Source organism: Ctenopharyngodon idella, chromosome 20 (assembly GCF_019924925.1).
Source record: "Ctenopharyngodon idella isolate HZGC_01 chromosome 20, HZGC01, whole genome shotgun sequence".
Taxonomy (NCBI): domain Eukaryota; kingdom Metazoa; phylum Chordata; class Actinopteri; order Cypriniformes; family Xenocyprididae; genus Ctenopharyngodon; species Ctenopharyngodon idella.
This window is the reverse complement of record NC_067239.1, coordinates 11,755,094-11,767,772: the sequence shown is the minus strand read 5'-3', so window position 1 is coordinate 11,767,772 and position 12,679 is coordinate 11,755,094. Positions and strand designations below refer to the sequence as shown.

Below are 12,679 nucleotides of genomic sequence, written 5' to 3'. Positions count from 1 at the left end.
GGAATATGGACAAAGAATGCAAAATGCATAAAAGGAGCATTTAGAGGGGAGAAAACACTACCAACATTTTTGTTGGCATCAAAGGCTGTGTGTCCAATCAAAATCTACAGTATTTTAGTGCAAATACATTAATCAATTTATAAGAAATTACACTTCTGTTGTTTATACAATTACAAAATTGTTCTATTTATCCTATGTCATGTTAACATACAAAGGTGTTGTGATTGTTTTTATGGACAATTTTGGTAATGTTAGGTCGTTTGAAAAATCTGGCCTGTGAAGCAAAGATTATTGCATTGTAAATATGAAGTTAATGGTTATTGTTTTTTTTTTTTTTTTTTTTTTGGATGTGTACTTTTGTATTGTAGGAGATTGCCAAGCACTTTGATCCAGAGGAAGAGGGTTATGAGGTGGTGGAGGAGGCCATATACACTATGACTGGTGTTGCATGGTATATAAACGACATGAAGAGAAAACATGAACATGCAGTTCGTCTTCAGGTAGGTTCACAAACATACGCACATAAAGTATGTGTAATGTGCATGTTTCACAGCTCTTGTTTGTTTTCAGCATATTTAATTAAGATATGAACCAATTTACAGTATCTGTACTTCCCTCATCTATCTCAGGAAGTCCAGTCTCTGCTCATAAACTGGAAGGGACCTGATCTGACTACATATGGAGAACTGGTTCTCGAGGGCACCTTTCGTGTCCATCGTGCCAAGAACGAGCGTACACTCTTTCTCTTTGACCGCATGCTCCTCATCACCAAACGAAGAGGAGAACATTATGTCTATAAGACCCACATCTCGGTATGACAGCATCCACATTCATAGAGAAGTACTTCATTTTTCCATTCATGTCTAGTCTGAACAGTCAGCTCTATTGTGAAGTCGCCATTGAAATTGTTGTTTTCTCTCTTGTTTCTCTTTCCTCATGCAGTGCTCAACGCTCATGTTAATTGAGAGTGCCAAGGACTCGCTATGCTTCAGTGTCACTCATTACAAGCATCCCAAACAACCTCATACTGTCCAGGTGTGTCCTCAATGATTTGTGTCTTCACATGAATAAAAATCTTTTATTTATAATGGGATACTTCTGCCACTGTCATGTTGATACAAACATTTTGTTTACACGAATGCAGAACTCTTTAAAAAGACAGAAAACAGAAAAACACAAAGACTTATAAAAAGAGTCATTCCTCAGTGCTTTGGTCATCTGAAGTGGTATGATAGTGATATGACACTGCAGACAAAAAAAATATTTTGCTCTTTTTCACACAAAGCTATCCCTATGGCTTCAGAAGACTGTCCATATACTGTGGACTACTTTAATGATGTTCTTGTTGGAGCTTGACAGCTCAAGCTCACTATAAACTGTCATTGTGATGAAAATTCTGGAATAGCATCTGGAAAACATGGAATGGCATGATATTGAGTAAATAATGAAAGAATTTTTTTTTATTGAACAACTCATTTAATAGTTGATTCTCATTAGGCTAGAACGGTGGAGGAGAAAAAATTATGGGCTCATCATATTAAACGGCTCATTCTAGAGAACCATCAGGCTGTGATACCACAAAAGGTATGTAATGATTAAACAGCCTATTCTTGGGTTTTGTATTTGAAAACATAAAATTCAGTTCGACATTTTGGTTTCTCTTTTAGGCAAAGGAAGCGATCTTGGAGATGGATTCTATTTGTAAGTATTTAAAATCACTCATGAACACGTTTCTTGTTTCACACCATTAGTTTTTTAAACAAGTGTAAAAAATCATCATGGGCCTGTTTTTTTTTTTTTTTTTTTTTTTAAATTTAAGACAAAAAGTATAGGTACAGCCCTGAGAGACTCAAAAAGTCTGTGTCATGCCAGTCAGAGGAGTTTTCTAACTCTAGACAAGGCCGGAGACAGTCAGGTAGGTGCCCAATATACTGTATATCTTGCAATTATAAAACTTATAAACGAAAATCTTGAAATAATTTTATTAAATTACATTTTCCAATGGACTGCTACTTCATTTTCCATCAGAACCATCTAAAGAGATCTTGAAGAACACTACAGGTAAATCTGCATGTGTCCATTCTGTTCTAACTGGATATAAAGATATCATTTTGATATCTTTAAAAAAAGAGTTCATTAGTGTTAGCTGTTGGCATGTCATAAAGATACAGTGCATAAAGATTTTGCATTTTCTAGTGTAGTACAACATTTTTATTTCCAAATTATATTAACTTAAGTTTAATTTAGGGTAAATGTTTAACTGAAAAAAAAAAAAAAAAAAAAAAAATCTGAATTTGCAATATCTCCCTTTTGTTTTAATGAACTCCCAAAATGCAAAACCTGAAAATTCATGTTGTATGATTTGAGAATGGAAGCAAGAAATTCTACGAAGTATGGCTAATGTCACTAATTTGCTTACATTTCTTTTAACTCTTCTATTCTGTTATTTTTTAACTCTTCTATTCTTTTTCTTTTATCTGGCTGATCTGATGTCTGAATAAATTCTTCAGCAGTACTGAAGGTAAGAAGCCAATAAATCAACCAAAGGAATATTTAGAATTGTTTGTCAACAGTCAGATGTAGTTAATATTGATAAAAGACCAAAAGGAAATGCCTAAAAACACACATTTGTCAACATCAGATGACAAGGAAAAGTGTACAATTTGTTGTTTTTGATGTGCTGTTTATTTTGTTGTCCACAAGCTTGTTGAAGTGTTAAACAGGGGTGGGAAAAAGAACAAATACTTATTAGTAATTGAAAAAAATTATTAAACCTACTTCAAAAAGTACATTTTCAGAAAAGTTATTCAAGTAAATGTGTATGTGAGTAAATGTAGCACTTTACTACCCACTTCTGGTTTTAGAGTGAGCTCAATGAACAGCTTGCAAGTAGAACACCTTTATTCCCCCAAGGGCAATTCTTTCTGTTAGTTTGGGTCATGTCCTTGTACCTCATAAGAAGAAATCTTTGTTACTTCATTGTGACCCCAGCATTCTGACAGCGAGGGGACATTGCCCGCTGACAAGCGGCCTTTACAAGCCACTTCTAGTGTTAGCTCTCTTGGCTTGTGCGAGTCTTCAGCTGAGAAGCCTGTCGCAGGAGAAGAATACTCTCTTGAAGGCCTGATTCCCAGTGATAATGAGGAGCCGGTCCATAGCTCACCATCTCTGAAGGGCAGATTGATGCAAGACAATGAGGACGAAGCAGAGGGGGAGGAAAGTGACTCTGACGATATTCTAATGGAGGACAACCAGGTAGCTGACTTTGCCAGTTCCATGTTGGCTGCCATTTCCTGCTGGCACTATAGAGCCAGAGCTTTGCTTTCCATGGACTTCACAACGGTGAGGTTCTCTGCCACCAAAGGGATTCTGTCATACCCCGACCTGAACTGCAACTTGACCTGCATGTCTGCTAGACCTCCCTACCATGTTGCATGTGCTCTCACAGAATACCGCAATCCACTAACAGCTCATATAAGCAGAAGCTAACTCTGTAGATCATCAGCACTGCTAGAGGAACTAAACAAAATTGTAACAAGGAGTTACCTTATTACAATTCAGCACATAATGCATATACTGTACAGTACTTATGATGAATTCTGTTCACTGTATTGCTTCATTTCACTTTGTTGAGAGAAACTTCTAGTAACAGTGTTATTATTGTCAATGATAAAAGTTTGATAAACTTTTTCAATGTTAAAAGTTTTTTCTTTGCATTCAAAATATTAATAATAACCCCTAAAATAATTGGCCCACCTATCCGTTTACATTTAACATAGAATAATATTTTCAGGTCTGCCCATATGATCAGACATGGATCAAATATCAAGATTCAACAGCAACAAGCATCTGTCTATTTAGAAATTTCTTCTCATGCTCCGCCCCATTTTACTTGCATATGCAACTTTAATCGTACTGCATGTTCATGAGAGGATCTCTTTGAATTTGTCAAGTCTCACAAGCATGTGTACAACATATTTAAGCACGTTTTATTTACCTTGTAAAATCAATAATCAATCAGTAATAGATTCTTTAAATAGTTTTAGGTTGCTCCTTTTTTCAGTGTTCATTTTAGTGTGCCACCCTAGAATTTTTACTATGTCCCTCTGCCACCCCAGTAAAAGTTTCCTGGAGACAGTCAATACAAAACACCCCCAGTCAGAACTATTCTCCCTGATTGCACGCGCTCTCATACTTGCAGAACTGCAACTAAAGAACGTAAAACTGAGAACCTTGACTATATCATTTATAATGTGATGCTTCACCAGACGACAAGTTTTTATGGTTTTCCATATGAAATTTGAGGAATTTGTCACGATATCCTTATGTGATTTTAAATTTTCACAATCAGTCCCTCCAACATCTGTGTTTGATGGCTATTCATAAGGAGCGGTACTTCAGGTCCAATGAGATTTCAGAAGCGCTTTATTTTACAGTCCTGTTCTGCAAATACATACTATGTACTTATCATAGCAATTACAATAACTAGGTACTTACCCTGAACCTAACCTTAACCCATGTAGTTACCTTAAATTACCAAGTACTTAGATATTAAATATTGTACTATATTATCTTAGATATTAAATATTGTACTTCAGGTACATGAACAGTAAGTGCACGTACTGTAAAATAAAGTGCAGATTTCTGTGTGTGTGGCTCTCTAGCGCAATGTCACAGAAATACAAAGCAATATTATTTTGAAAATACTTCTAACTAATGACCAGGGGCCCATTGCACCAACTGTGCAAAAGTTACAACTTAGCCTAGTTTTGACATAAAGGAGCACATAGTTACAACTTGCACTACTAAATAGGCACTACTCAATATTTTTGCATTGCACCATTAAACTTAGTTGAGATGCACCTCTGCGTAATAACTAAATATTTAAGGAAGCCTCCAACCAGGAGTAACGGTTGGAATAAAATAGCAGACTGACTGAATTGCATCAGTAAGCTCTTGTTTTACCTGACAGACTTTCAGACAATCGTTGACAGAAATCGTTATATGATAATGCTGACATTTACACTCACATTTTAAAAGAGAGAACATTATGTATATTATATTTTTCAACAGTATTTATTTATTGATCCTTATTCATTTCAAATACAGTTTCTGACTGTTATTTATACATATGAAAATACGTAATATTGTATTTTCATGGAAACATATTTTTACCATTAATTACGTGAGGCAAAAGAAGTTAGAATCAAGGATAAACTGAAATTCACAGCATTTCAACACAAACTTTGCTTACGTATTTGAAGGCTGCTTTTGGATCATTGAGGATGAACGTCATATTATTCAACCACATTATGCATTACTTTATGGAGATCTTACAAGCTACTAGCTATGATCTGCCTTAAGAACAAATGGTGCAACGGAATAGAGTTACAAACTAGCTAGTAGTTACTAAGCCTCTAGTGTGGAACTTGCGTTCCAGTTTAAGAACTTACAAATTGCTGGTGCAACGTTTCCCAAGCCCAAAAGGCAATCTGCATGCACATAATTGTGCAGAAAAGTCCACAGAGTTCATTCAGAATTGCACTACCCATCATTCACAATGTTCTACATATCCTCCGCCCCTTGTGTGTTTATTTATTAACACATTTTGCCATGCTAACAAAACATTTTCCGATAACGGCAGATTTTCCTCCCAAAATCAGCACAGAAAATGTGGGGAAATTCTACTTCATCTGGGCTTGCTAATGATTTTAACTTAAACCGTATTTGGATTGTCGAATGAGAATAATTGTCTTATTGATACTGAGAATAACTGTCTTATTGATACTTGTATTGCTTATATAACAGTGTAAATATTCTTATGCATTTATTTAAATTGAATTGTTTTTAAGTGTCACACACCCATAAATGCTAAAAACATGTTTTTATGTTAGGAGGAAGAGGGGTGTGAGGTCACTGAGAATAATTTTAAAAGAGAAAATGGCCCATCAGTTGAACAGGTGGAGGCATATCTTTCGGATGAAAAATATATCTCAGAACAGGTGAGTTGTTTACTTAACCTATTTATTATATAATTATATAATATATATTATATAATATATTACTTATTTATTATAGAATTGTACTGATTGGTTATAAGTTAATTATTATAAGTAACAGGTTACGATAAAGCTAACCAATGTATTGAATATCGTATCATGACGTTATTGCCGATACCCAGCCCTATTTTAAACAAAACCCAGAGATCAAGAAATTCAGCTTGTAAATGTAATTTGACTTTCGCTTCTTACCCTCTCAAGGAAAAATCTCAAAACCTGAAAATAGCCTCTTACTGGGGATCCACTGAGAAATTAAAGCCAGACACCTTTTGTGATCCAGAGTCCATAGAGATGGACCAGCAGGTCCCAAATATTCAGGATCTGGAGTCGGCAAGGGAAAAAGATGATCAGAAAGGTCCCAAAGAAGAGACAGAAGAGGCCCCATCTCTGTTACAGCAAACTGACACACCTGGTGATTCTTCAGAGGAAGAGGAGGATGTAGAAGAGAAATCAGACTCCACTAGCATCCTACCATCATCTGTGCTTGATAAGGCCAGCGCCATTGCGGAACACTTTGTCTGTACCGCACGACGTAGTAGCATAAGCACAGATGAAATGCGCTCCCTTGGTTGCCCATCTCCACATCTTCCCAGCAGGACTGGAAGCACTCTAAGTCTGGGAGATACCCGCATTGCTAGCACCTGCTCTGAGTCACATGGCATTTCATTGACCCAGGAAGCCCCTCCATCATCAGACTTCATGATTGGGTCGTCAGGGGACGACAGTCTTTTTGACTCTGATCGAAGCATCTACAGAAGAAGGGATTCAGTGCTTTCCCGGCAAGATCAACTACTCATTGACAAGATAAGGAGCTACTATGAGAATGCAGAACACCAGGATGCTACTTTTAGCCTAAAGCGTAGAGAGAGCCTCACTTACATTCCAAGTGGGCTTGTTAGAAATTCTGTTAGTCGTTTCAACAGCATTCCTACTGATAAAGGCCTTGACCTAGAGAAGACCACCAGTACATCTGGACCTGATAAAGCTATTGAATCTCTTCTTGTTACTTCAGCTTTATTAGAGACCACTTTGAGTGCAAATTCAGCCTCTCTGGAACATCCTGTTATCAGTGCTCCCACAGATTTCACTAGGTTTGACTCTGATGTAGATGGTTTCATGAAACCTCAGTCCATCTATTACCAAACTGAAAGTCATCCAGAAGAGGTTTTCCGCTCCTCTTCTGAGATGATCAAAGTCTGGCAAGATATGGAAAGAGAGGTCACTAGATGTCAAGGGGATCTCAAAGCACTGAGGCCTAGAGAAAGTCCTTTTTATAGAGGGACCAGTCCCAGTCTACCCAGGAAGGATCCCAACCTGGGTAAAAAGACAGAAGCCAAAGGTGTTGATGGACAGGTTATATCTGAAGATTCAAATCTGAGCACTATCAGAGAGGAGTCCTTCACACCATCACCTTGTAAAGAGAAGAAAAACCGTGCAGCCAGTGAGAATGATGTCATCAGACCCAGACAGTGGGAGGATGAAGTTAGACCCCTTAGAGCTCTAGCCCCCCGAGTTATCAGGCTGAGAGCAGAAACTGAAGATGAGAGAGACACAGGAGCTCAGTCAGCAGAAGATGCTGATTCATCCCAAAACAAAGTTTTTCATCTTGCAAGGAAGTACAGTCAACGCATTAAGTGCACACAACCAATGCTGAGACAAAGGAGTCAGGAATCTGGGGATACATGGTTGGCCACGAGGAACCTTCTATCGGTGGTAGAAGAAAAGCCAGAGAAGGAGAACAAGGGTAAGATGGACGAGACTTGTCTATTTGACTATAATCAAATCTTTATTTTAAAAAAGTGAACAGCATTTACAACCAATTTTTTTCCATACCACAACATATTTCAACAGAATAAAACAACAGAACTGAGACTTTTCACTTTTTGCATTGTCTAGATTGCTGCAAACACAGACAAGGAGCAATCTGCCTTTTTGTGCATTATTAATGTAATGAGTAATTGAATCATTTACTTTGTTCATTGAATTAAAATTCATTATCATTCACGCCTCCCTGCATACAGCCTTTCTAACACAAAACATGTCTTATAAATTTTAAATCAATATATTGTTTTATGTGAATGAGTGGGCTGGATGATTTCACATCGTTTTGAAGCAAAAAGTCTAAGCTACAAGATCCATGTCTCAAAAGTCTTCAGTTGGTCAAGTATTCGTCAAATATTCAATATGGGTTTTATGGTCTTATTTCAATTACTTAAAAAAAATCACTTACCATGCATAAATGTAATTTTCTCAAAACTGCAAACTTTTACATAATATTTTTGTATCAGAGTTTGTGCTACATACAATGTAATCTGACTTTAGCCATTAAAATGTTATAAGTAACAGAAATAAGCACTAATGTCAGGGCATGTCATAACATCTCCAGGGCCCAGAAAACACCTCAGACCCCAGAGGGTTAAAAACACTGATGCTTTTGAGAACGAAATGCCACTACTGTGTGTTGCTCAAAGACATGCAATTTATCCAGCTTCAGCTTTTTTGCCACTGTTTTCATTTAAAAAATAAATAAATAAAAAAATAGACAAAGAAAAGGCACACTGCAACTTTGTGCAGATCTTCAAAATAGCATTATTGTGTTTGTATGACATTGATCAAGTGAAGCGGGATATTAACAATTTAGTATTGTGACAATTTAGTGTTCCATGCCAGAATAGAGCTAACTACAGTACAAGTACCTGGGACATATGGCTGATATAACTTTGAGTTCTGCTCGTGTTGGTTTCCAGTTTGAAGTGGTTGACATCTTTCTTTCTTTTTTTTTTTTTCTTTTTTTTTTCAACTATTTTTCAAAATATTTTCTTAAAGGGGACCTATTATGCCCCCTTTTACAAGATAAAATAAGTATCTGATGTTCCCAGAGTGTGTATGTGAAGTTTTAGCTCAAAATACCCCACAGATCATTTTTTTTTATAGCATGTTAAAATTGCCACTTTTTGGGGGTGAGCAAAAAGTGTTTCAGTGTGTGCCCTTTAAATGCAAATGAGAGTGCTGCGCTCAGCCTAAGAGGGCGGAGCTTCAAGAGCTCATTCTCCGGAGTCAGGAGTCAGTCAGGACGCACTATAATGTCAGAAACTGCGAATATATGCTGCATGGAGATAGAACAGGTATAGTTTAATTTAATTACGGTTATAACTTACATTGTCTTCGTTTTTATCCACTATATTAGTACAAGCCTGTTTACCAGTGAGTTTTATAACGTTTATTGTACTTCACACAAAATATGAAGGGTCTGTTTTCACTCTAGAAAGTCACTGTAAGAGCTAAACACAGTGCAAGTGTGCATTAAAATATTATCCATAAACTCTCTTTCTCTCCCTTGCATTATCATCAACATACATAGCGAAGTACACAGAAACAACTAACAGTAAACAAATATATAAAGACCTTATGCCTTTTCGGGTGGTGCTTATTAAACTGGTAAACTTTATATCCGTAAATCAACTCCGATGAACTGTGTGCTCTCACCTTTATTACTGCCGTATCCAGTATCACTCTGGAGACTGTAAGCTGGATCACGAACAGTTTGTACTGATCTATCCTTGAGTAACAACTTTTTAGCACAACCTATGTTTTATATTGTCTCTTTGTATTGACATTCATTCACAAAGCAGGCCGGTGTGAAATGATTTGTGCAGAGTTGAGAGAGCATTTTCTTCGAAAACAAAATTAATCCACGTCATCTTCAGCGGCTCATATTTAGGGAGTAAATTGAGAGAGCTATGTGGATTAATCCATCCAGCTACAGAACACCTAAAATGCTTGGGAGACATTCTCGTCAGTGCAGCAATAGCGGACTGTGTACAACTCGCTGTGAAATCGCTCAGGGCGGTTCTATGTTAAAACGGCAGTGTCAGTCAACATTCGTGGGCGGGGCCTGTGCCTAATGTGACGTCACATTGCCAGGAACCTGCAAACGGCTTGTTCTGAGACACTGCTTATGATTTATGGGGATTTAAAAAAAAACCCAAGTTGGATTTTTATCATTATTGGGTCAAGTCAAGTCACCTTTATTTATATAGTGCTTTTTACAATGTAGATTGTGTCAAAGCAGCTTTACAGTGATAACTGGTATATAATTTTGGCTGCACAGCAGCTCTTAAAGAAAATGGTGTCATTGTCCATCTTAAGTAAATTCAGTGCTGATTCATTCGGTCGTAAGAATCAGTAGTTATTAATTTAATTTATCTATATCAGCACTGGAGTGAACAGTGATGTCATCATCCAGCTCACTTCAGTTCGCATACAATGGTGTCAATGCAGGCAGATCAAAACACAGTTGGGGACACTTGATATTTGATATTCAACAAAGCAAGCCAAAGGCGACAGCGGCAAGGAACCCAAACTCCAACATTGGAGGGTGGTTGTGTGTACACACACTGCCAACATACATTTATGTCCAAACACCATGCAAAAGTGAATTTTGCATAATAGGTCCCCTTTAAATATGAATTGGTTGCTGAAGTATATATTGGTTGCAGTGATTCTGCTTAATGTTGTTCAATCTTTAATGTACTATATATCCAAACATAAAATGATCTCATGTTTTGCTGCTCCACTTACATTTGGCATTTTGATTAACAGGTAAACCAGACTTGATGCTGTCCATGGCTGCAAATGATGAGGCTGATTATGATAGACACCAGAAGTCCCAGGTTATGACTCCCAGCCCAGTCCACACTCCTAATTCTGTCAGTAGCCCAAAGGTCTTGTCCCCACATTTGTCCCATTCCAGGAGTCCTATTAGTCCTCCACCTGAGAACTTCAACTGGCCAGATGTCCGTGAGCTTCGCTCAAAATATGCACACATTAGCAGCTCGTCTTCTCAACCACTAGTAGGCCAAAGTCGTTCTGTGGCTGAGAGAATGTTCGATGGCAGTTCTAGAAGACGTTCTAGCTGTTCTTCTAGCCGCTTAGTCACCTCTAATGGCTCCACAGACTCTTCAATTGACACGTTTTATCTGGGAAAGGATTCAGGAGAATTGCTGACTCGAATGCATCGTGCTGGTTCTCTAGACCAAAAATTGGGTAGTTTGTACTTGAGTGATCTGCATAATCTTCAGAGTAAAAGCAGTGGCTACTATGTCTCCGCTCAAGCTACCCTTCCAAATGAGAAGAATATAATTGTGGTTGAGAAAGTACCTGAGGTTACACCATCAGTAGAGATGGACCTACCTACCAAAGAGTGCATGAAACAGGAAATAACAACAGATGATGGCTACGTCCAAATTCGCTCACCAACTTCTCATGAGAAGATCTCAATTATGGCTGTCATTGACCGCTGTCGGGCGTATCAAGAGTCAGAGGAATACCGTCTGAGGGAAGAAGGAGCATCTAAGACAGAACAGTTACCTAAGACTGAAAGGTGCAAAAAACTTGAGAAAGCTCCATCCCCTAGAGAACACTTAGATGATGATGTTGTTAAAAATGCATTGGATTCTGGGAAAAAGGCTGACGCTAGTCAACACAGTGTTGTCAGGAACCTCAGAGAAAAATTCCAAAACATAAGATAAAATCACTTGTTTTAAGGTACATGTATTTTATGTTTCAGAAATACTACAAAGTTGTTGGCTTCATTCATTTTTTTTTATGTCTTGACCACTGAAGGTATGGTCAGCACATATGCTGTAGCCAAATAAATCATTTGGCAAATTTAAACCTCAAAACTAATATTCTTTACATTTTGCATGCTACTTTACTGGTATTTTGGACACTGTTTGATTTATGTTGCCTACTGTTAATCCTAGGAGAAACCTATGGATTTTTTTAAGGTCTGAATGTCAGGCAGAAAGTGTAAATATTGTACATTCTTGCACATGCATTCATTCTGTTGTACCATTGATTGTAGATGTACTTGTATGAGTTTAGTAGTTATTTTACATAAATGACATTCTTCTTTATGATTGTTTAAATTTTGGCAAAAGTAAGGCTATTCATGTAATACAGTAAAGTCTATACTTGCAGAGTAGTGTAATTACAGTCTATATTCTAAATGGAACAGACCACTTGAAAACGGGTTTTTATTTAACTTTTAACTAGATGGCATGCATGGGACAAGTGTTATTTTCCTTTTTACCTAGGCAGGGTATTTAGGAATAGCTCCCTTTTTGTCTAGGTAACTAGATCCTAATGTTTAAAGACAAAACAAGTAGTACAGTATGACAATTTTAATGAAATTTTAACCTTACCATGTGTCATTGTGGTGCATGATATATCTGCCACTAACACCAGACTTTGGGTAACGTCACAACAATAGAGAATATGATCCAGTTGGTTTAGCAGCCCATGATTAATGCTGATAGACTGGTCTTTGTGAAATCGGTAATTTTCTTCATAACAGCTCTCTTATTGGGGGGTGTGTGTGTGTTATTTATTAAGATTCTATCTGTACAAATATACAAATGCACCAAGAAATACAGTTCATAAAGTGAAAAGTCTGGAAGATTCACTCCGTAATAAAACCGAAGAAAATTCAACTTGGCAAAGACTTGCACTAATTTTTTATGTCCCGTTTTAATGACTCTGGTCTGTAGGCCTCAATGCAAATCTTATATAGTCAAACCAAGAGCATTTATGACTCCTTTCAACACTGTTTCCAAGGA

At 37.2% G+C, this 12,679-nt stretch overlaps 1 protein-coding gene across 2 annotated transcripts; it reads left to right on the top strand.

The window, feature by feature from the left end:
• Positions 1-2,532: 2,532 nt before the first annotated feature.
• LOC127502725 (pleckstrin homology domain-containing family G member 3-like) lies at positions 2,533-12,553 on the top strand. Of its 2 annotated transcripts, none has more exons than XM_051875992.1 (4): positions 2,533-3,255; positions 5,895-6,002; positions 6,261-7,803; positions 10,662-12,553. In XM_051875992.1, exons 1-4 carry the CDS (start codon positions 3,184-3,186, stop codon positions 11,588-11,590), a joined length of 2,652 nt encoding a protein of 883 aa, XP_051731952.1. In that variant the 5' UTR covers positions 2,533-3,183; the 3' UTR covers positions 11,591-12,553. The 2 variants fall into 2 exon arrangements, with proteins under 2 accessions (XP_051731952.1, XP_051731951.1); XM_051875991.1 differs by having other exon boundaries at positions 2,533-3,342.
• The last annotated feature ends 126 nt before the right edge of the window (positions 12,554-12,679 follow it).

Bases quoted from the DNA above. Each gene is read 5' to 3' on its own strand.
- LOC127502725 (XM_051875991.1), top strand. From the start codon at position 3,184: ATGCAAGACAATGAGGACGAAGCAGAGGGGGAGGAAAGTGACTCTGAC. The intron at 6,003-6,260 runs GTGAGTTGTTTA...TACCCTCTCAAG, and splicing joins AAAAATATATCTCAGAACAG to GAAAAATCTCAAAACCTGAA. The intron at 7,804-10,661 runs GTAAGATGGACG...TTTGATTAACAG, and splicing joins GCCAGAGAAGGAGAACAAGG to GTAAACCAGACTTGATGCTG.